At 35.8% G+C, this 24,795-nt stretch overlaps 1 protein-coding gene across 1 annotated transcript in view; it reads right to left on the bottom strand.

Annotated features, from left to right (window-relative positions):
- LOC134477229 (putative ankyrin repeat domain-containing protein 30B-like) overlaps nt 1-24,795 on the bottom strand; it is a 45,200-nt gene that overhangs the window by 2,672 nt on the left and 17,733 nt on the right. Inside the window, exons 10-14 of the mRNA XM_063254335.1 lie at nt 22,085-22,199; nt 21,749-21,922; nt 13,717-13,826; nt 951-1,006; nt 139-174 (exon numbers count right to left, since the gene is read on the bottom strand). Coding sequence (XP_063110405.1) covers nt 139-174; nt 951-1,006; nt 13,717-13,826; nt 21,749-21,922; nt 22,085-22,199 — 491 coding nt within the window. The remainder of the gene's footprint in view (nt 1-138; nt 175-950; nt 1,007-13,716; nt 13,827-21,748; nt 21,923-22,084; nt 22,200-24,795) is intronic.

Raw genomic sequence — 24,795 nt, 5'->3', positions numbered from 1 at the left:
GAAAGCAACCCATGTGTGAGAGGCACATAATAAACCAGAAATTTTTGGATATCCTCTTAATTTTGCTGTGAACTAAAACCTGATATAAAAAACAAACTTCTTGGAGCAAAAGATACACCTGAGTGGAGGGGTACTTGCCTGGTGTTAAAAAAGTCTCAGATTCACTTGCAACCACTACAAATAAGAGAACAGAAGAGATAAAGAAAAGAAACAAAGAGAAAACACTATTAATTGAACATAGTTACTGAATCTACCATTACCATGTTACAGAAACTCGGTATACAATTGGAGATAATTCCAAGATCAAAGTAGCAGTGATAGATATTATCTCCTGAACTGAGGAGTAACAAATTATACAGATCCATATAAATGACATACTTAGGATGGAAAATAACTGATAAAAGTGACTTAGCATGCTATTTTTAGTCACAAAAATCACTTTTCAGTAATAAAATCATGGAGTAATATTCCTTTACTAAGTCTAATCCATTACTTAAAATATTAAAAGTTTACTCTAATGTTAGTGCACAGAAAGTAGCCACACTGGTTTAAAATTCTTTTTTGTGTTTAGAATTTTAGAAGTAAAAATTAAATAAATGGAATGTTTTAGATTAGGTCTTTCTTGTAATTCATTTCTTAAATAATTCTGAGTTCTGAATTATTAAAAAAATTAAGGAAATATAAATTTAATTGACACAGTGAATGTTTTAACTCCTCTGTGTTCAAAGTTTTTTCTTACTCTTTTCCTTTTTTGTTGTTTTTGTCTTTTGTTTTTTGTTCTTTGAGACAGGGTCTCACTATGTAGTGCAGGATTGCCTTCAACACAAGAAGGTACTCCTGCCTCAGCCTCGCCAGTGCTGGGGTTACAGGTTTGTGCCTTCACACTCATCCTTTTGTCTTTGAAAATCAAGACAGGGCCACCAAGTGTAATTCACTATGAGAAGTCTTACCTGCAGGGCTATTGTCAGAATTTGAAGATTCCTTTTTTTCACATTGAGAATTTTTTCTATGCAAAAAAAGTGATTTAAAATTGATATAAAACATATTAAATTACTAAGCGTATTTCAGACAATGTTAGATCTAATATGAAAACTTTACTCCAATACTTTAAATCTGTCATGTCTACAAAACTTTATTACACCTGTAATTAAGGAAGAAAAAACAGTAAGTAAAGTGAGGCAGGCATCAATCAAGAAAGGCAAGACAGCTCCAAGCATTAGCTGGATTAGCACAATTTAAGAGAAACTGTCTTGAAATCACAAGCTCCGGCTCGAAAACCAACAGCTGTTTCTTTTTGCATAAGTCATTTCCCTTAGACTCAAAGTCTTATAAACTGTAAGGACTTGGCTAATTTAGTTTACCAGAATCCCATGAAGGTTTGATGAGGTAACATAGAAACCTGCTCTCAGAAATAATAAAGTAAGGGGTGAGTAGTTCCTAAATGCTCACCTAATTTGGAATTCCAACTACAACCCAACGTGTGTATTTTCAGATTGTAGTATTCAAGTGCTGTAGTTACCAGAAAATAATGGGTCTTAATTTGGACTATGAGCTCTTCTCTTCTCTGTGGTTTGTAATTCATGGCATATCAACTTTTAAATAATTTATAACTAAGTCTATTTATAAATATCTCATTAAATTGGACAATACATTTGTCTTCTACTACTGAACTAGTTATGCCAATGGCAGAAAAGTAACAGATATCAAGACCTGGAATAAAACTTCAAGCAGAACACATAACTGTATCAGACAAACATGACCGGACAGGGAAAATCAAATAAGAATTAATACAATTGTGATGGAGCTGTTTAATTCCCCATTGTCACAAAGACATAAACCAAGTAGACAAAAATCAGCAAACAAATATCAGAACTGAATAAAACCTGTGAACAAGTGGACTTGGTAAGTGTTTACAACATTCCACCGAACAACATTAGGATACATGTTCTTCTCAGCTGCAAATGGGACATTCTCTAGACCATATACTGGCCCACAGAATACGCTTAAGTAAGTACTAAGGAACTGAACTTATCCCAGGCATATTTCCTGATGACATCCCAGTGAAACTGGAAATTAACACCAAAAGAAACCGCAAAAATTCCATAAACACATGGAAATAAATAACATACTCTTGAACAACCAATGGGTCACAGATGAAATTAAAAAAGAAATTAAACAATGTCTACAATTAAATGAAAATGCAGATACAACTTCCTGAAACCTTTGGAATGCAATGAAAGTAGTCCTATGGGAAATTTGTAATAGTGAAGTCTCACACCAGAAAAACAGAAAGAGCAAAAACTGGGACTTCCAGGAGAACATAGCGGACAGATAACAGCAGCTATGGAGGCTGCTTCTAAGACTTGGCTCAGAAGTCAGGAATGGTGTGGAGTAAGGAGAAATAAACCAGTGGAGATATGCTCTACTGACCCAGGAACGAACTGGGCTGAGAGAAACCAACTTGGAATGCAGTCCTGGTGCTAGAACAGGAACAGAAAAGCCTCAGCCTGGAGGCTGGACCCCGCGCCATTGGAAGCCGCGATTTGGGTTTTCCACCATGCGGTGACTGCATCTGCATCGGCTCGGCAGGGAGAGAGATGTGCAGAAGTTCTGAGAACGGGAATTGGTGAACGGAGTTGAAAACAGGATGGACGGGAGCCATGCACTGACTTGTGGTGAGGTGAGTAAGAGAAACTGACACTCTACCACAGTTTGACTCCAGTGGAAAGCATTCTGGGACTGGGCAGATTTGCGGGAGCAGGGCACTGTGGCGACTTCAGCCACATATGCCCCTCTCAGGCGGGATTGGTGAGAAGTGCCTAGCCTATGTGACGCTGCTGGCCGAGACCCAGTAGGCTAGCACAACCCAGATCCCAGAGCCTGAGGGTGGCCTGGAGGAGTGGGCCCCGTGTAGGCTGCCTGGTCTGCAACTTCCTGGTGTGCTGTGGCGGGTGGGAACACCTAGCCGGCGCAATTCGATCAGGTTGTGGCTGATAGGGAGGGAAGCTGGGCCTCCTATATAAGCTTGCATATATAAGGAACAAAGAATATGGGAAGAGGGAGCCCCTAATCCTGAGAAACAGGCAAGAGCAGACACCGCACCAATAGACATAAAGCGCCATCTAGAGAGCCTCATAGATCAGTTCAGGAATGAAGTTATTAATGACCTGAAGCTAGAAGTAAGCAGAATAGTTAGAGAAATGCTAAGCACCACCCAAGAAAAAATGGATGGTGGAATGCAAGAACAGAAAAAGAGGGGAGAATTGTTTGATGGAGAAAATAGAGAAAGCATAGAATACGTGAAGCAGGTTCAAAGGGACTACCAGGAAACTAAAAAGTCTATCAAAAACTGGCATAACAGCTTGAAAGAAACTAAGGACAGACTATCTGAACTGGAGGGCAGATTTGTAATATGGGAGAATGAAATGAAAAACTTCTTAAAAGTAACAAAGAAACAAACAGCAATAATACAAAGACTAGAAGATGATAAGATGATCCATAACTTAAGAATTAAGAACATAAAAGAAGAAGTAGGGACACAAACAAATGAACTACAAAAGCTACTCACAGAAATAATCCAGGAGAATTTTCCTAATTTAGCAAAAGGTAAAGATACTCAGATGTACAGGACCCCAGCCACCTACAACCCAAACAGAACAACACCCAGGCATATAATAATAAAAATTCCATAAATTCAATACAAGAACAGAATATTAAAAACTGTCAGAGACAAGAAACAGACCACTTACAAGGGAACACCCATCAGAATTACAGCAGATTTCTCTGTATAAACCATCAAGTCACGAAGAGCGTGGGGGGAAATAATTGAAGCTTTGAAAGATAATAATCTTCAGCCAAGATTGAGATATCCTGCACAACTGTCCCTGGAAATTGATGGAAAAACAAGGTGCTTCCAGGATAAAGAGGAACTGGGGGAAATTGCAACCACCAATTCAACTCTACAGAGAATACTGCAAGATATTCTAAAAAAGAAAAATACAAAAAATCCAGAAGTAGCGGCAGAGAGGCCACAATGAATGGAGCAGAAAACAAAATGAAGAAGACAAACTGACAACTAATGACAGAAAAAGAACTCAACAGAAATGAGGCAGAGAAGATTGGATGATAGGAACAGCTATTTTGGAGAAAATGATGTCTTAATAGGTAATACTGATTTAGTATCATCTTGTTTTGAAGTCTCATCAAGCTTTTGTTCTTCTGTCTCCATTGGTCTAAACAGGTTGGATCTTGTTGGATTTTATTATGTACGATAGTATAAGTAAAAACTTTTAAAGACAAGGAGATTATACAGAAACCATTGTTCATTTTCTGTTAGTTGATTCTAAATACCCTGTAATGCTGTCATTCTCTTAAATGGTTTTACATTGTTTTGATATATTTAATGCTACAGTATACGAAGTTGTACTCAAGGATTTCAAGGAAAGAGACAATATGGTAACTACTTTTATGTCAGGATTATCTGGTGGTGAAACAATATTCTGCTTAAATGGTTATGTTTTGATCTGTGCTGTTTTGCTGTTATGCCCTCTTTTATCTCAATCTCCACTCCATTATTTACTTTTTAATTTTTATCCTTTTAATTAAGGAAAACATAAATAAAAATAGCAGGATATATTATAGTAACCCACTTTGACTTTCCATTATCTTGATTTAAAGCCCTGTATTACTCTCACCATCTTGTTTTTGACTGATGTCCCCCTATTGTGTTTTGCTGGATAGTACCAGGTTCGAAAGTTTAGGCAACAGCTGTGAAGATAGTGAGATTCATTATGACGCCCATTCTCGATGATTTTTATCTACTTTTGAAGACCTACAATGTCTCCAATGTTTTGGTTTTGTCGGTTTTATTCCTTACTGTTTTGTTCAATTTTATTATAACTGATGATATAGGCAATTCTATTAGAGATAGCGGGAGGCATTATGGTAACCATTGTTGATCACCTTGTATTATGTTTTTACATTATCTATTATGTCCACCCTTTTGATTTGACCGACTCTGCTCTGTTATGTCACATTTGGTTTCACTCTCTTCCAAAAAAGTAATGAGATCCATGGGAGCAATAAAACCCAAAATGTGTAATAGTCATTGTACAAAAGAGAGGAAAAGAAAGTGCTCTGAATAATATAACTGCATGTATATTTAAGTGTATAAGATAGAAAATGATATCACTGAGTTTTATTGGATCATTGAACAGAACTGTTTGCAGTATCATTGTTGGAATGTCCACTTTACAAGCTTTAATTTTGTCACTTGAACAATTATCTCTAAGATGACAATATGTAATCCATTAACTAGTGATGTCCTACTGTTTATTTTTTTTTCTGTAAATCTGTATAACTTATACCCTTTCTCTTTTTTTTCTCCTTAAATAAAATTTAAAAGAAAAAAAAAGAAAGAGCAAAAACTGTATGTTGCATCTCAAGTTTATAGGTAAAGAGGCGGAAGGCAAGACTAAAACCCATATAAAGGAGGAAGTTATAAAGATCAGAGCAGAAATTAATGCAACTGACACTAAGAAGATTAGTTCTTTTAAAGACCTGGAATGGACTAATATTCTTCCTCTACACAACAAAACTCTGAGTGTGATTCTAACAAAGATTGGCTGGTTCAATTTCTGTCTGTCTCCAACTGACATGGAAGGCAAAACCCTCTTGTGTGCAGGACATATTGCATCATGCTGGGGCTTAGTTTTCTTTACTATGAATTCAGAGAGTTTCATTTAATTGCTTCTGTATGAGACAAAAATCTGTAAATATTCTAGAGTCCTGATTCCAAGACAAAAATAGATTTTCAGTAGTAAACAATTTCAGAGGCCAAACAGAAGTTGCTGCCAATTTAAGGCTTAATTCGGGACCTTTTACAACTTATGTAATGGTGCTACTTGGTATAAAGAGACTTCTCGGTAAAGACCTGGTGACAAAGAAAAAACAAACATTGATCTCTTTTGGAAACATTATTTGGGTCTTTTCAGTACTTTACAATGATCCTTGCTCTTATTTTCTGGCAGAAGACTAATGAAGGTCTCAGAGCATGAGCCACCGTGAAGGTCTCCACCAATGTGTAGGATCCGTGTAGGATTCTGAGGAGGTGGGAAGAGTCATTTTGTTTACCATGCATGGGGCGAATCTACGAGGTTCAGCCACCAAAGTAAAGTGCTTCCAGTTCAGGGACAAAAACTGAGCAAAAAAGCACACATACTAAAAAAAAAAAAAAAAAAAAAAAAAAAAACACAATAAAACAAGCTGCAATTTAAGTGTAAGTGTGTATTACCATGAAGGCTCAGGGATCTGGGTCAGTAATGACAACCTGGGACTAAAAGTTAATCACCACTACACTGAGAGATACTTAATAATAACACAAACCACAAAAGTACACTTGACTCATGAAAGAGGACTGAATTCTTCAGTCTTAAGCAATGTCTTGGATTTTTGGAAAATTCAGGGACGAGGGTGTAGGAGAGAGCTCCCACAGCAAAGTAGCAAAGATTTTATGCTAAACTAGACATGTCAAGACCCAAGTGGTTAATTAGAAAAATCAAAACTGTGACACTACTTGTACACCATAGAGAACTGTACTAGAAATTACATGGGATCCCTATGGGTAATGATTCTCAAGTCCCAAGATAGGGTCTGGGGTTGTATTTCAGTGCTATGACAGATGCTTCACATCTGTGAAGCTCTCAATTCAGTCCCAACTTCTGTGCTTTATGAAAAGATGTCAAACTTCTCTAGTTAACGGATGGTCAAATGACCAGCAAAATCAGAGCACACACAGCAAACCTCAGGCTGAGTGCCCCACCCTCAGATAAAGCCAATGCCCCCTGTCCCAAAGCAGAGTTGGAGGACAACCCAGTAAGTAAGCATTGCATTCCGAGCTGACATAGATGCCTGCCTGACATCTAAAGAGGGTAAGGAGTACCCAGACCTGAACACACTATCCTCCAGCACTGGGTTCCCCTCAGCACAGGGCCACAAAGGTAAAAACCAACAGAACGACCTGTGCCAGGAAGTGACCAATGCCCAGAGAGAGTTTCAGTACAACACTGAACTGATAGCCTTCCTCAGAGAATAAGTGAGAACTTTGGGAGATAGGCTACACATGGTGAGAGCTAAATATGGATCTCCTGTGGTCACCTGGGAAGTATGGGCTGTGAACAGGAAGATCATGGGGCCCGTATTCTCTTCTGGAAGGCCAAGTTTGGTGGAAGTAATAGTTAGAGGGCCACTTCTAAAGAAGGCATATACTGTAGCTGTATGTTTGCACTGTACCACTTACATCCAGCAGAATTTAGTGGCCTGAACTACTACAGGGTAGTATAACTCACTTAAGTGATAGTCCTCCTTGTTTTGGTTAAGGGCTGTTCATGACTCGTGTCTAGGATTTGTGAATATTCACTTGCAATGTGATTCCATTGTTGTTGAATTTATTACAACAGCCAGTGTAACATATCAGAGTTACATTAGATTTCTCTCTATGCCACCAGGTACACACCTTGGGGTGGGGATGTCAAAAACAATACTGATTCACTCCCCCCAAAACAGGACGCCAGTCCATAAAATTTGTAAACTCAATCATGAAAAACAAACAGAGAAAGTGAAACATGAAAAGATAAGGCAACAAAATGCCTTCACAACCTCCCAATACCGCCCCACCCCCCTGCAACCAGTTTGGAGGGCCCTAGGGAGGAAATCATAAACCACACAGCAGACATTTCTGAAAGGGTATCCAGATAAAACACTTCCACAGGCAACTGGCAAATTTCACAACATACAACTAATCAAATATTGACCCTCCTGAAACAGATGATCAACAAGATTAAAGAAAATATAAGAAATAGCTTTTAGAACTATATAAAGAATTACAAAATATGAATATCTAGAGTAGAAAACAATTGGAATTCAAAAAATATTTAATGTAAACACTGAAAATCTAGAAGACAGGCTGAGGTCAATGATCACTTACTGAGAGGTACCTTAGAGGTACAGAGGGATAAGAAAAATGGACCTGACATCTCCTAGAAAATTCAAAGAGCACTAATACAAGAAGAATGGTAATTAGTGGAAAATCAGAAGACAGCAGAATGGACATAGAAAGCCTGTTGAGGCAAGTAGCAGAAATCATACAAGCAGGTAAAGTATGATCACAGTAGCCTTGATCAGAAAAAACTACTCCATGCCACATACTTAAAAATGACATGTAGCACAAGTACAAAATCTTAAAAGTTACTGATGCAAAGCAATGAATTGCCTATTAAGGAAAAGCCAGCAGAATTATAATGGATGTCTCAGCACAAAACTTAAAGATAAGGGCAGCATGGAAGTCAGTGTTTCAAGCTCTTAAGAGAAAGCAACTTCCAACCTTGACTAAAATTATCTCTCAAAATTGATGAATAAGATACTTCCATAATAAATCCTAAAGATACTTATGTCCACCTAACAAATATTCCAAAAACTTTTCAAGTATATCTTAGGACAAAATGAAGCTAAAAATGTCAAAGATGTAATCAAACAAATACATCATGTAGGGTAACAAGTAGAATGAAAAGAAAACAACATGAAATTACTATACAGGAACAGATCAGTACTTACCAGTCATAACTGCCATGTAAATGGACTCATTAATCAAAAGGCCTGCGTTAGTAGAATGGACCAAGAAACATAATCCAAAAGTATGCTCTATGCAAGAAATACACATGCCTGTAAAGCCACACTGAGATAAGGAGATCACTGTGAGTTCAAGGCCTTCCTGAGCTATATAAACAAGTTCAAGGACAGCCTGTAATACATAGTGAGACCCTGCAGCAACAAACAAACAAAGATATTCATACAATAAAAATTCCATGGATTAAAAAATCAAAGTTTGCAAAACCATATTCAACACGAAGAGAACCCAAAACAAGCAGGAGGGGTAATCCTGTTTTCAAGGCAAAACTATTCAAAGGAGACATGCACACACAAAAAAAAAACAGAAAGAAAGAGAGAGAGAGAGAGAGAGAGAGAGAGAGAGAGAAAGAAAGAAAAGAAAGCAAAACAAATGTTACATTAATGTGTTTATTCAATAGAAAGAGATAATACTTATAAACATGCCAAGCAACAGTGACTAACCTTGACCCAAAAAACCTAATGAAAATTATATAATAAATATCAATACAATTTTAGTAAAAGATCTACACACACCATTATCAAAAATTCTTCAACTAAACAAAATTACATTAACAAAGAAATGTAAAAGTTGAACCAAACATTAAACAAATGGACTTACTATATATACAGTAATTTCCCTGACTTATTAATGAGTTCTATTCAGGGAGAATTTTGGAAGTCAGATTTCTCTGTAAGTCCAGCAAAATGGCTTCATTGGCACAGTGGACCACACACATTTCAATATATTGTTCCTTTTCTTCATAACTGTGGACATGGTTGCATGATTCATGTTATAAAAACCAGCCATGTGTACTATTTTTTTTTACCTCTATCTGTTGTGGTTGATACACTGTGTCAACTTGAGAACTTTACACCTTTTACGAGAGACTCAACAGGGATCCAGGATCCTTCTTTGTAAATTTTCTCATACTGTGAAAGAGGAGGACAGACATTTGGGGAGTGTTACACCTGCTCTGGATTGGGCTGTGTAGAGTATAAGGGTGGGAAAGAGGCTTTCTCTTCCTCCTTATTGCTCTGGATGCTTTTGCAAGCTGCTGCTGTCAATGTGTTGCCCTGGTGCCATGCCATCCTGCCCTGGAGCCACCTGATTATGGAAAGAAACTTCCACAAACTGTAAGCTAAAGAAATCTTTCCTTCCTTAATTTTCAGTGTTGGGTATTTTGTGTCAGCAAAGAAAGAAAAGTAACTAAGACACAATGCAATTAATTATTTTCACTTTTGTTTCCATGGTTATTGCTTTGCACTTCTTAGCAGCAACATCCATATCACTGCTGCTTTTCTGCTTGCTTCCAGACATCCCAGGTTCTGATGTAGCTCTGTAAAGCTGTACATACTGTAAGCACACAATAGCACAACTGTAGCAGTGTCTGGTAGACACACAAGCAACCTTTCTGATTTCTTTGCATCTACAATTTTTTGTAATGTGAGGTCCCATTTGCATCTCTGAAACTTTGCAACTTGAATGTTTGTCACTTGGAGATGTACTGTATACAGTGTTCCAAAAGACAACAGAAGATACATTCTTTAGTCTCATATAGTACTTTCTTGGAGACAGACCATATTCTGGTTAATAAAGCACAACTAAGTAAATGCAAAAGAATAAAAATTTTACTATGCATACTATCAGATTACAGTGCGATGCAAGTAGATATCAATAGCAAAAGAAACTACAGAAATTGTGCAAACAGATGGATATTAAAGACAATCACTGAGTCATAGAGAAAATTAAGGAAGAAATAAGACAGTTCCTAGAGTTAGTTGTGCACCAATATTTATGAGATACAATGAAACTAGTTCAATATAGGAAGTATAGAGAAGTGAATATTTTCATTTTTACAAAATAGGATGAGCTCAAAAACATAATGATGCATCGCAAGGTCACTGAAAAATAAGAACAATTCAAGCACACAGCTAGTAAAAATAAAAACACTATCAACCTCATTACAGAAATCAATGAATAGAAACTAGAGGGAAAAAAAGAACCACTGAATTGAAGAGCTTTTGAAAAAATAAACAAAGTAAATCAAACATAAGCCAATTTTATCGAAAGCCAAAACATATAAAATACTACAATTAGAAATAAAAAAGTGGAATCACAATAGACATTGTCAAACTTCAAGAAGTTATTAGCAACTATTTCATGAAAGTATATGCTAAGCCTTTGTTCAGAAAAGATGGAGAGATTCTTAGATATATATGGATTACCAAAAAAGAACAAAAAGATATGAAAATCCTGAATCTTCTAGCATCAGGCAAGGAAATTTGAGAACTTAAAAAAAAAAAAATACCAGCTAAGAAAGCCCAGAACCTGATGGGTTCACAATGAAACTCTATAACAACTTCTGTGAATATCTAACACAAAAAACTCTGCAGTAAAAATAAAAGTAGGACTTCAAAAGTCATTCTTGGAAGCTATCATTATCCTCATCACAAAACTAGAAAATAATACAACCACGAAAGGCAATTAGAGAACAATTTGTTTAATGAACATGGATGTAAAAATCCTTAATAAGATACTGGTAAACCAAAAGCAACAAATTATCAAAACCATCATGCACTGTACCAAACAGGTTTCAGGCCCCTGAATACAAAGAGGCTCAATAAACACAAATGATAATTCTAATTCCTCATCTACAAAGAAGCAAGACCCAAAACCACACGATCATCTAAACAGGCTGAGAAAACGGCTATGATAAAATGCAAAATGGCTGTGATAAAATGCAACACTCATTCTCAAAATCCTGAAGAAAATAAGTACCGAATGTTTTCATCTCAACATGATAAAAGTCATTTATGACCATCCTCGTGCTTACATCACATGCAACGGGGAAACACTAAAAGCCTTCTCTCTAAAAACAGGAACAAGACAAGGAGGCTTCTTATCACCATTCCTGATCAATATAGTCATTCAAGTCCTTTATTTGCACATGACATGACCCTCTGCTTACAAAATGCTAAACTGTCCATCACACAATTCTAGAACTGTTAGCCAAGGTTAATAAGATACAAGGATAAAACACACACACACACATACAGAGATGAAAATCAATAGCAATGTTTTACAATATTGAAGAACTCACTGAAAAAGCAATTAGGAAAACAGTATCATTCACGATTGCATCAAAAAAACTTAAATGGGTAGATGTTAACCTAAGAAAGCAAAGAGTTGTACAGTGGAAATTACACAAATCAGAAAAAGGCAACTAAAATATCAGAAAATGAAAAGATATTCCTCATTTCTGGATAGGCAAAACTGATACTGTCAAAATGGCCTGACTTTCAATATTGGTAAACAGACTTCATGCAACCCCAAGTTAAATACCAAAGTCAATTCTCACAGAGCTAAAGAAACATTATCCTAAAATTTGGTGGAATTAGAAGAGACTCAAAAGTGACAAAAGCAACGCAGGTGGCATCAGAATCATAATCCCAAGCTCAGAGCTACACTATAAAGTTACAGTGATGAAACCCACATGGTACTGACATAGAAACAGGCATGTGCATCAGTTGAAGAGAGCACAACAAACAGAGACAACTCAAAGCACACAGAGCCAGAGCGCTGTGTGATCTTTGACAAAGGAGTCAAAAACATACACCGGAGTAAAGATATTCTTTCAAGGGATGGTGCTGGGAAAATTGGATACCTACGTGCAACAGATTGAGTCTAGATCCACATATCTCACCATGTACTAAACTATAACCAAAATGGGCCAAAGAACTAAATGTTAAAACAGAAGCAATCTTCTGGAAGACAAAATAGGCAGTACTCAAAGACACAGGCATAGGCAAGGACTTTCTGAACAAAACCCTAATGGCACAAAATACAATATAGAGAATCAACAAATGGAGTCTCGTGAAATTAAAAAGATTCTCTATTGCAAAGGAAACAACCAACAGAAAGAGACAACCTTCAGAATACAAAAAAAAAAAAAAAAAAAAAAAAAAACCCTTATTAGTCACTCCACAGGCAGAGGACAAGCATCAAAGTATAGACCTAGTAAAGAAAGCTCAAAGAACAGAAAAATAAAATGAAATGATACTTGTTATAAGTACAAATGGCCAATAAAAACATGGAAAACTCATCATTGCTTCTGGAAATTACATAAATGCAAATTAAATATACACCAAGATAGCATTTTATCTTACAAAGATTTCCATGAAAAAAAGTCTAATGATAAATGCTGATGAGTTTTTCTACACCAGTGGTGCAAATGTAAACCAGTATGAACACTACAGCAAACAGTGTGGTGATTCCACAAAAAACTAAAAATAGAAATCCACTTGACACAGCTATGTCCCCTTGCAGAAATCTTCCAAAATAGTTAAAATCATACATACAGGGATATATAGATATCTATGTTTACAGCAGCACAATTTCTAACAGCTACATCTCTAAAATAGTGTGTACATCCATTAAGAGAATAATGTACAAGGAAAATGGCAACTATACACAATGGAATACTGCACTATGAAAAAGAAAGATAACCTTGAGGAACTCATAGATAAATGAATGCAACTTGAGGATATAAAGTTCTTTTAAATAAGTCTGACACAGAAATTCAAATATTTTCTGGTTTCTCTTATATGAGCATACTTTTCCAAATTGCATATTTTGCTTCTCCAAATATTTTTATATGCCAACTTGTTTATATTACTAGCTCATTTTCAATCACTGAAAAGAAACATTTACACTTTTTCCTTTTTCTATGAAGCATTTAGGTTTATGATTTGTACTCTGAGGAAGTTCCATGAACATAGCAATACAGTGTTCTTCCTTATTGTTTTACTACAAAAGTTATTCTTCTCATTAAAAAGCAGACATCAGTCAAAATTACTCAATAATAGAGCATGACTTGTACTGCACAGTATTCCTTAGGTTGCCAATCCAAATAATTTTTCTATCTGATGGTTTGTGTTGATCTTTTTCATTATACACCAGTCACTAAGGTAGTCTTTCAGCTACTGACTTATTTGACTTATTACCACTCCACAACACTACTGAACTCTTGTTTAAAAAAAGAACAACCATACCTTTCTGGCTCATTCACCACATACTTTGTTTCTGTCTTAAATTTTAACAATGTTGCTGCCGCGTCCATTCTGTTTTCCCTTAGAGCAAGCATAAGTGGTGTGAGGCCTTCCTGTGGAGAAGCAGAAACAATTTAAAACCCACACAACTGCCTGCTTCTCAGCTGAACTGAACAGCTTGTGAAGGACCCTGACTGTTAACCTGATATAGATAACAACACACAGCAGTCTCTTCCTTCTCACTCCCAGTGCTTCCACACGTGCTGCCCTGCCATACCCTCTGCAGTGCATGCTCTCTGCCCACAGTGGCTACAGAAACCCCAGGGTCACAACTCGCTCCAGTCACTGGTTCCAAGGGTCTTTCTTTTTTTGTTTTAATTTTTTATTTAAAGAAAAGGAAACAAAAGAATACATGGAGATTTTAAAAAAGGGTAGAAATGATACAAATTTACAGAAAAACGGTAAGAAATTGCTGGTTGATAAGTTACACATTGTCATCTTAGAAGTAGCTGTTCATGTTATGGAATTAAAGCATTTAGAATGACATTCATAAAGTGACACTACAAACCCTTCTGCTCTATGATCGAACAAGAGCTCAGTAACGTGGTTATCAGTCCTACACATTTGTTTTACTTCTCAAAGAGGGTAAGATTAAACATATCAAAACAGAACATAGCAGTTTAAAAAACAATTTAAAGAAATACAGATTTCATAGGAAGCCCACTGCAGATCTTGATTGTCTATCTAACTGTCTCTAGTTTTTTACAAATAGTTGTCCCCTTCTTCATCCACCTTGTATACTTAGTGTATATTATAGAACAATCAAATCATTGAAGACTTTTTAGGTCCTCAAGTACCAAATTAGGGAAGACAATAGTAACTACCAACTCATCTCTCCTTCTCTTTGTGATAGCTGTCCCCATCTCTACATATGCTGAAATTGGACTCAAGAAACCAGTCCAATGTCATTCTAATCAGCAAACATTAGTATTGCTAGAATTTCTATCATAATGCTACTAAATTAGCCTCGAGTTTCCTAGTGTCTCTTCCTCAGAGTATCTGTTCATTACATCTTACATTATATAATCTGTTCCCATAAATAATTAAAAAGAAAAAAAGAACCCATGTGTGAATTTCTACATATATATCTATCCTCTCTGTATTATAGGGAATACCAAGTCATAGCAAGCCAGCAAAACAATTTCCTAGAAAAACATGCAATGGATAAATTTCCATCACAACCTTTATCATGGTACTCAGAGTTATGTAACATCTCCCGCTTCAATCAAATGCACCTTCAGGGCAGGGGCTGTATCTTTTTTCTCAGTAGCTCCAACCATAATGCACAGTCAAAAATGATTGAAGGATTTGGATTAAATTAATGAGTTAAATCATCATCCCTAGGGCAGGAATTCTCAGCCTATCTTCCAAAGAATAATTTTCCATGACTTCTATGTCTCAACAGATTTGATAATCATGTTTGAGAAATTATAAAACTGCATTATTTCCTCAGTATTAAAATCTCTTTACCTTTGCTTTACTCATATTCAACACTACTTGTCTTCTGCCAAATATCAACACCTGAGGAATTAACAGTTTCAGGGAATTAACAGTTTCGGTACCATGCAAAGCAGTTAGGCAGGAAACTTGCTGAATTCTCCACCTGGTGACAGGATCCAACTACAATTCTTAACCATTCCAGCTTTTAAGGAGTACCCCCATTACATGGTCACTCAATTGTGAGATCAGCCCCAAGTGAACTTGGATCACTTCTTATTAAACCAGTTATGGCTCTTTATGTCCTATTATTAGATGAAAATATTATCTCAGCTGTTAGAAAGATGAGTACAAAACTTCACTTCTCATATATAACAGCAATCCTGGGATCCCCATGCATAACTATTGCTTTTAATAAGTTTTATTCTGGTTCCATTTCAATTACCAATGTTATACAAATCAAATGTAAAATATGGTTTATCAATAAAGATTCTAATACTGCTCAATTTGGATTTTAACATAATAAATAAATTATAACACTGCTCAGGATGGATTTTCTCATAATGAACAAATTCTAATACTGCATAATATGAAAATTTTCATACCACTAAATATGAAAATTGTATCACAATGAAACTCAGTAAGACACATATTTTTAAGGGGCAAGGCTGAAATGAAAGATACAAAATTCTTGGTAACAAGCATAAATTATTCAGTTGTGATTATAATTATTAATGTCTACAGGCATTCTGATAGGAACATGATTATTTATAGCATATGGGAACAATTTTAAACAATTTCTAAATTCCATTCCATTTCTAAATATTTATTCTTAAATCTAGATGACATTTTACTTTTTTTTTTTGTCTTTTTCCTTTTTTATCAGTACCAGGGATCAACCTCATGAGCACACACTTGCAAGGCAGGCGCTTATGCTGCTGAGATAAAACCCCAGCACTTAGATTACATTCTTATAAATGAATAAAAGATATTCTGAAATTCCAGAATCTTTATTAAAATATACCATCTTTTAAGAGCTGCAAACTCTCACAGAGGCACAATCAGTAGTGTGCACAGGGAAACACAGAGGTGGGTCTGTAAAAGGGCACTTGCATGGTCACACAGGCTCTGAAGACAGGACAGTCCCTTCTCTCTGAGCATCTTCAACTTCAAATTTGGAGCAGGGTTCTGAAACCTCCTTGTGAGTTCAATTGATGCAGGAAAACTGCATAGAGCTAAGAGCCACGTTTAAGTCACAGAGTTTTGCTTATCATCCATTCTGTATGATAGTATCAAGAGTATAGACAACTACTTTGAAGGCAATAAGATTCACTAAGATGCCCATTCTGGTTTGACTATTATCTCCTTTGGAAGTGCTGTAATGTTTACAATGTTTAGGTTTTATTGGTCTTGTTCTCTACTGTTTTGTTCAACTTTATAATACCTAATGAGATAGACAATTCTTTTTAAGGAAGCAAGAGGCATTATGGTAACCATTGTTGATAACCTTGTACTCTGTTATTACATCATGTACTGTGTCTATCCTTGGTTTTGACTGACAGCTTTGTTTTCCCATATTTGACTTTATTCTCTTCCCAAAAAAACAGTAATAAGAACTAAGGAGTAATAAAACCCAAAATATATAATTTTGTTGTAAAAAAGAGAGGGAAAAAAAGTGCTCTACAGGATATAACTGCAAGTGTGTTTAGGGGTGTTAAATAGCTGACCATATTAATGTTTTTGGTTGGATCATTGAACACAACTGTGTGCAGTCCCTCTGTTTGAATGTTCACTTTGTATGCTTTGATACTCTGACTTGAGCAACTATCTCTAGGATGATAATGTGTAATCTATTAACTGGTGATTTCTTAGTGTTTTTTTTTTTTTTTTGTAGTTCTTTATTACTTGTACTCTTAAACTGCTTTGTTTTGTTTTGGTTTTTCTCTTTTTCCTTTTAAATAAAATTTAAAAAAAACAATTATATGGTTTTCTTTTCTACTAAGAATTTTTAAGAGGATGGAAATGTAGTTCAGCATCGCACAGTGCCTGGCTGGTAGGTGCAAGATTCAGAGTTTGAGTGCCACTATTGAAAAAAGCATGTAAAAAGAAAAATAAAAAAAAACAGAATAAAGAGTTTTTATTCTCAAGCTAGGTACAGCCAGTAATCACTGCACTATGGGAATATGAGGCAGGCATATCACATGTTCAATCTCAAATAAGACAACTTCATATCCTACCAAAAATAAAACATAGCACAGTTGAACAGGAGACACAGCTCTGTGTGAAGGGTCTGTGTTCAATTTCCAGTAATAAGTAGAAAAAAACAAATTTTATTCCTAAAATTGAAGAGCATCTTATCTATGCACATGAACCAGAAACTATATTCCTTCAGTAGCAACTAATCAACAACCAAACACTATTGGCTTGCATTATTTCTAATCATTTTTCCTTGTCATTTTTCCCATTTAAGTCAAGTCACCAAAAATGGATCATTTTTATGAACTGTCAACAGCAACAACATTTCCACTTATTCTAAAATACTGTTGTTCTACAACAGAAAAAAAACCACCTGGTAGGACAAGCAGAAATCAAAGAACTGGAACACAACATGGCAAAGTCAAGCCAGTACATACCACTGATATGCATAAATGTAAACGGTCTCAATTCACATATCAAAAGAAATAGGTTGAAAGAATGGATCAAGAAACATGATCCCACAGTATGCTGTATACAAGAAACACATCTGACCACACTGAAATTAGAAATTAATGGCAGAATAATTGTGAAACCTGTATAATTACATGGAAATTAAATCACAACCCTTTGAAGAACCAGTGGGCCACAGATAAAGAAGAAATAAAGCAATAGCTACAAATCAATGAAATGCAGACACAACATACTGTAATCTATGGGACGCAATGAAAGCAGACTTAAGAAGGAAATATATATCAATAAATTGTTATATCAAAAAAAAAGAACGACAACAAATAAACAACCTAATGCTTCATCACAAGCTTCTAGAAAAAGAAGAGTAAGTTAAACCCAAAGCTCATACAAGAGAGGAAACTGTAAAGATTAGAGCAGAAATCAATGCAATGGAAATTTAAAAAACAGTACAAAGAATTAATGGAACAAAAAACTGGTTTTTTGAGAGACTAAACAAAATTGACAAGCTTCTAGCTAACCTTATTAAGAAAAAGCCTAAATTCAGGCAATAAAGACCAAAAAGGGGGAAATTACTACAGATCCCATGCAAATTCAAAACATCATGAATACCTACTTTGAAAATCTCTACTCACATAGCGTGGGAAATACAGAGGAAATGGACAGATTTCCAGAACCATATGAACTATCAAAGCTCAACCAAGAAGATACAGCAAATTTAAATAATCCGGTATCAACTATTGCAATTAAAATTATAATTAAAAACTTACCAACAAAGAAAAGCCCACATCCTGTGGATTCATGGCTAAATTCTACAAAAAATTTAGAGAACTTCTCCTTAAACTGCTTAAACACTTCAATGAAAATGAAAAGGAAGCAATCCTCCCTAAATCATTCCTGGAGGCAAGTATAACTCTCATACCAAAACCAGAGAAAGACCCAACCAAAAAGGAGAACTATAGGCCAATCTCACTAATCAACAGTCATGCAAAGATTCCCAATAAAATACTGGCAAGAATAGAATGCAGCAAAGAATCAAGAGATTATACATAATGACCAAGTGGGGTTCACTCCAGGAAGGCAGGAATACTTTAACATATGCAAATCAATAAATGTAATACAATCCATCAACAGAGCCAAAAACAAAAACCGCATGGTCGTCTTCACAGATGCACAAAAAGCTTTTGATAAAGCCCAACACATGTTCATGATAAAAACCTTTCAGATACTCAGAACACATGGTGTCTACCTCAATCTTATGAAGCCAATCTATGACAAATCAATAGCCAACATTATACTAAATGGACAAAAGCTGAAAGCTTTTACTTTAAAATCAGAAACAAGACAAGGATGTCCACTTTCACCATTCCTATTCAAATACGTTCTGGAAACACCAGCCAGGGTAATCACACAAGAGAGAGAAATAAAATGAATAAATATAGGAAAGGAAGAAGTTAAATTATCACTATTTACAAGTGACATGATACTCTATGTAGAAGACCCAAAAATTTCCATTAGAAGACTGTTAGAAATAATAAAAAAATTGAGTAGTGTAACTGGATCCAAAGTCAAAACTCAAAAACAAATAGCATTCCTGTACTCAACCAAAAAAAAACTCACCGAGAGAGAATTTGTGGAAATATCACCTTTCACAATAGCATCTAAAATAATGAAATACTTAGGAACCAAGCTAACTAAGAATGTAAAAGACCTATTTGCTGAAAATTATGCTACACTACAGAGGGAGATTGAAGAGGATATTACAAAATGGAAGAGTATTCCTTGTTCTTGGCTAGGAAGACTCAATATTGTGAAAATGGCCATACTCCCAAAACTGTTCTACAGATTTCATGCAATTGCAATCAGAATACCATTAACGTGCCTCACAGAGCTAGAGAAGACACTCCTGAAATTCATTTGGAAACAGAAGAAACCTAGAATAGCAAAGGCAATTCTGAGAAACCAAGGTAAGGGAGGAAGCATCTCAATTCCTGACCTGAAACTCTATTACAAAGGCACAATGATAAAATGAGCAGGGTATTGGCAAAGAAATACACCTGGGGAACAATGGAACAGATTAGAAGATGCAAGCACAATTACAAAAACAATCAACCACCTGATATTTGACAATGGGGCTAACCATGTTCACTCTTTAATAAATGGGGCTGGAAAAACTGGCTCTCTGCATGCTGAAGACTGAACATAGACCCATGCCTATCACCAAGCACAAAACTATAAGTCTAAATGAACCAAAGACCTAAACATTAATACAGAAACCTTAAATCTACTGGAAGACCAGGTAGGCAGAAGACTTGGAGACAGAGGTAGGCAGAGATTTCATGAACAAAATGTAAACTGCATGGGAAACACGTCAAAGAATCAACACCTGGGATCTCATATTATTCAAAAGTTTCTGCACTTCAAGAGAAATCACTAACAGAGTGAAAAGAAAACCCACAGAATGGGAAACAATTTTAGCCAACAACTCCTCAGACAAAGGACTTATATCCAGAACGTGTAAAGTATTGAAAAACATCAAGCCCAAATTCAGAGACCCTCTCCAAAAATGAACATCTGAGATGAACACACATTTCTCAGATGAAGATATACAAATGGCAAATAATTACAATGACGGTGAAAGAAATGTTCACCATCATTGGTCATTCGAGAAATGCAAATTTAAACATCATCGAGATTCTCACTCCGAAAAGAATAGCTGCAATCAAGAAATCAACTGATAACAAATGCTGGCGAGGCTGGGGGGGGGGCGCGGGAGGAACAATGCTCCACGATTGCTGGCAGGGTAGACTGACACAGGCACTATGGAAATCAGTATGGAAAATTTGCAGAAGACTAGGATTGGAAGTTCCATTCGGTCCAGTGAGTTCCCTCATTGGTATTTTCCTAGAAAAATGGAAAATGTCATATACCTGTGAGATATGTGCAGCCATGTTCATAGCAGCACAATTTGTAATAGCTAAAACTTGAAAAAAACCAAGATGCCCATGAACTGCAGAGTGGATGAAAAAGATGTGATATTTTTATACAATAGAATATTACTCAGCTATAAAAAGGTTGCTGTTGAGGCTTTCATAGACAAATGGAGACAATTTGAGGCTCTTCTCACTAATGAAATAAATAAATAATCATATTTATAAATATCACAGTGTGTCTCTAGTGTGAAATGTAATAAGAAATGTAGGAGTAGTCAAACACAAAATGTGTAATTGCTGTTGTGAAAAAGAGAGGACAAAAAACTGATCTAAAGGCTACAACTGCACGTATGTGTGACAGTAGATTTGATAACCCTATTAGTAAATTTTTCTTGGAGAGCTGAAAAGAACAGTTTGCAGTATTGCTGTTTGACCAGCCACTTTGTGTGCTTTACTTTTGTAACTTGAACTATATCTAAAAGAACAGTATGTGATTTATCAACTAGTGATTTCTTACTGTTAATTATTTTTGAAATTATGTGCTATTTCTACCATTTTCCTGTTGTTTCTTTTAAATAAAAAAACACTATTGCTCTGCTTAAGTTTTAAAATAAAACCAAATTCTGAGGTTAATTTTGCTATCTTGTGCTGTTTTACACTACTGCAAAAAAGAAAGAAAGAAACCTTTTGAAACAAAAATTTTACATTTTAAAATTCAGTGTGTTCACAAATACTGTAAGTGCATAAAAGAAACTCACATCCTCTAGCATTTCATTAAAACTATCAACATTGAAAGTGAAAACATTAACTATTAAGTTATTTCAAACAGTGTATTCATGAAACACTTGAGTTTCTACATGTGGAAAACTGACCAACCAATATGTCACTGTGAACAGGAAAGTATTTCAGAAACTTTGGAAAGAAAATTCAGTGCTCTATACCTTGTTTTTTGCCTCAGCATCGGCACCATGCGAAAGCAGTTTTGCTGTTAGTGAAGACCTTGGATGAAATACCGAAAGATGCAGAGCAGTGTCGCCCTTGGCATTGGCAATATTTAGATTTGCACCATGCTCCAAGAGAATACTAGCACAGCCTTCCTCGTAGCATTTTACAGCCTGTGGGTATTGTAATAAAGGAGACACCATCAGCTCAAGAAACTCCAAACACACTTTCCACATGCCTGGCCAAGGAGTTATATTCAAATTACACTGACTGACTTTGATTTTCAGCATTTAAATACAATCCCTCCCATGCTGAAATTGTTGGCTGCTATTTACCTTAATCAGAGCGGTGTCATAGTCACTGTCACAGGCATTAATATCACACTTGCTCTTTACCAAGAGAGTCACCACTTCTGGATGGCCATAGGCACTGGCATAATGCAGAGCAGTCCTGGGACAGTCAAGAAGATTATTAGGAAATTACAGCGCTCCATTTCAAAATGCAAAATTATTTATGGAATTATTATGAAAATTAAATATCTTTAACAAGAAGTATTTAATTGTCTTTGAAAACATAGAATGCTTCACAGCTCTTACTGCTCACCTGTGAATGGAAGTGCAAGTGGGTAACGCTTAGTGTGGGGGATGGAAGCTGCTGTCTTGCACATAACTAAACAAGGTCCCTGCACTGCGCTACCTCCCAGCCTAGTGCAACCCACTGGAATTAGTAAGAACAGGCCTCAGATTCAGCTCAATTGGAATTTAATTTCTACCCTAAGTTCTTACTTTCTAGCCATCCTTTGGCCCTTCTGTGCCTCGGGATTCTCACCTACTAAATGAGAACTGAAGTTCTCAGTTCTCTCAGAAGACACCACTGAGATGGTTAAATAAGAATCCACACAAAATATTTAGAACAACTTGTAGAACAAATAACAGCTCAATAATTGTCAGATACTATAATGTCTACTATTACTACTTAACAAAGACAATATTTCAATTAAGTAAAATAAAATAATTAAGATGGACATTCTTTGTGGGGTTAGGATTATTTCAATAAGCCTCCAGACACTTTTTCTCATATTTTAACACCTCTGTCATTGGAAAGGCACACAAAGCTCAGAAGACAAAAGCTCTTGTGTAACTATACCTGGTAGTGTGGAAGGTCCCCTCCTGACCTTTGGAGTATGGGGGCTTTTTACTGCGTAGGATCAAACACTGTGTATGCTACTGATGTGACTCTGTAACAAAAACCAGCCTGTAAAATGTTAAGGTATACCGACCAGACTGGAAAATCCTTGCATGTGCCCATATAAGGGTGATGAAAAGACAAAAATTGAATAAAAAGGGGCTAACATGCGATACTAGGCATGAATCTGCTGAGTTAGTCTGAGCAGCAATGAAGCTGCTTCCTGGGCAAAAGGCTTCAGTATCCTGCAGTGGCTTTAAAAAGTTTTCTTCATATGGCATCATCACATGATTCATAGTAAAATCTCTAAGTACAGATAATTTCTTTATATCTTTATTTTTGAAGAAGCAAAAAGTTGTCAGAAATACCAATACACACACAGAAAAAATGAAAACTATCTGTGCTTAACTAATGTTTGTGTTTTTCCCAAGAATTATTTTATTAATAGACAACTTTCACTAGAATTTTATATTTATTTATTGTAGAAATCAAGGATGAGAGAAAGGAAAGAAGGGCACACAGAACCATTATTGCCATTACTAATCATGAGATAGTACAAAATGAAAGGCACAAAAATGTAAAAATACAGAATATTCAACATTGTTTCTGGTGCCAATGAAACTCTGTTAGAGTGAAAAAATTAATGAGAAACTCTTAAATATTATGAGTAGAATGACTTTCTAGATAATAAAAAAGAACAGAAAATTTCACCTCTCGTTCAAATGCCTAAAAATAACAAATTTTGCCACAACTTGTATACATTTTCTGACTAACACAAGACTGCAGCCTATTTGTGTGTAGGCAAAAGTAAACTGACTCTCGTCTCAGTGGATATATCAAAGTGCATCTTTCCCTGTTAAAAATACATTCATGTGATGCCAATTTCAGTGATTATATATCACTCCATCCTGCAATGCACTGCAACTGATACAATCTTTCTGTGGATCCATCACTATGTTAAGCAACAATGAAGAAAAGCACATTTAACGTGTCTGTATGTTCTGAAGGTATTCTAGAAAGGAACTGATGAGTGGACATACGCTTTCCTAAACTGTGGTACAGTACTTGAATCAAATTTCCTATTTGAAAAAGTCATAAGCCATCTCCAATTTTAAGCAGCAGGATAAACTGCTCTTCATCCTCACAAACTCTGTAGCTGAAAAATATTTCACTCCATTGTAAAATTAAATTCTCCTTATCAGGAACACTAAACATTTCTTTTTATGTTTACAGGTCATTTGTCAAACCAACCACCTAATTTAGAGTTTGATATAGCTCAGTGGTACAGTAGGATTTGACGCTCACAGTGTGTGCTATCTACCTTTAAAGTAAATTAGTATTCAATTTTTTGATGATTTTCAAACAATCACCTTGAAAGATAAAGATACAGTTTTCATCTGATGTATCTATGATGTATATTTCATCTGATATATGGTTTATGATATATCTGTCTCTATTTTATTTTAGTTTAGTTTAGTTTTTGGTACTAGAAATCTGACTCAGGACTTCACACTTTTCAGACAGGCACAGTGCCACTGACCTATATCCCAGGTCATTGTTGTAAATGTCTTACAAATATGTTGTATTTCATTTGGTCAATGTTTTCCTAATATAAAGGAACATTTAATTTTTCTTTTGAGAGTTAATCTTCATAATGCAGGTCAGGAAGGGGATGGCTGAGTGGTAGTGTGTTTCACATGCACCAGGACCTAGCAGCAACCCCCAACACAAAAAAACGAATGCTCATTGTGACGGTCACTTCTAGGAATATGCAAATGTGTTTGCTTTTGCTAATTTTCTCATTTTGTATGATCTAAAATTTTTATTTCTATGCCACTGGAAACTTTTGTGACATAAAATC

This window comes from Cavia porcellus, unplaced genomic scaffold (assembly GCF_034190915.1).
Source record: "Cavia porcellus strain 051 isolate PalLab524CR breed Dunkin Hartley unplaced genomic scaffold, mCavPor4.1 scaffold_8, whole genome shotgun sequence".
NCBI lineage: Eukaryota > Metazoa > Chordata > Mammalia > Rodentia > Caviidae > Cavia > Cavia porcellus.
This window is presented reverse-complemented; position numbering and strand designations above follow the sequence as displayed.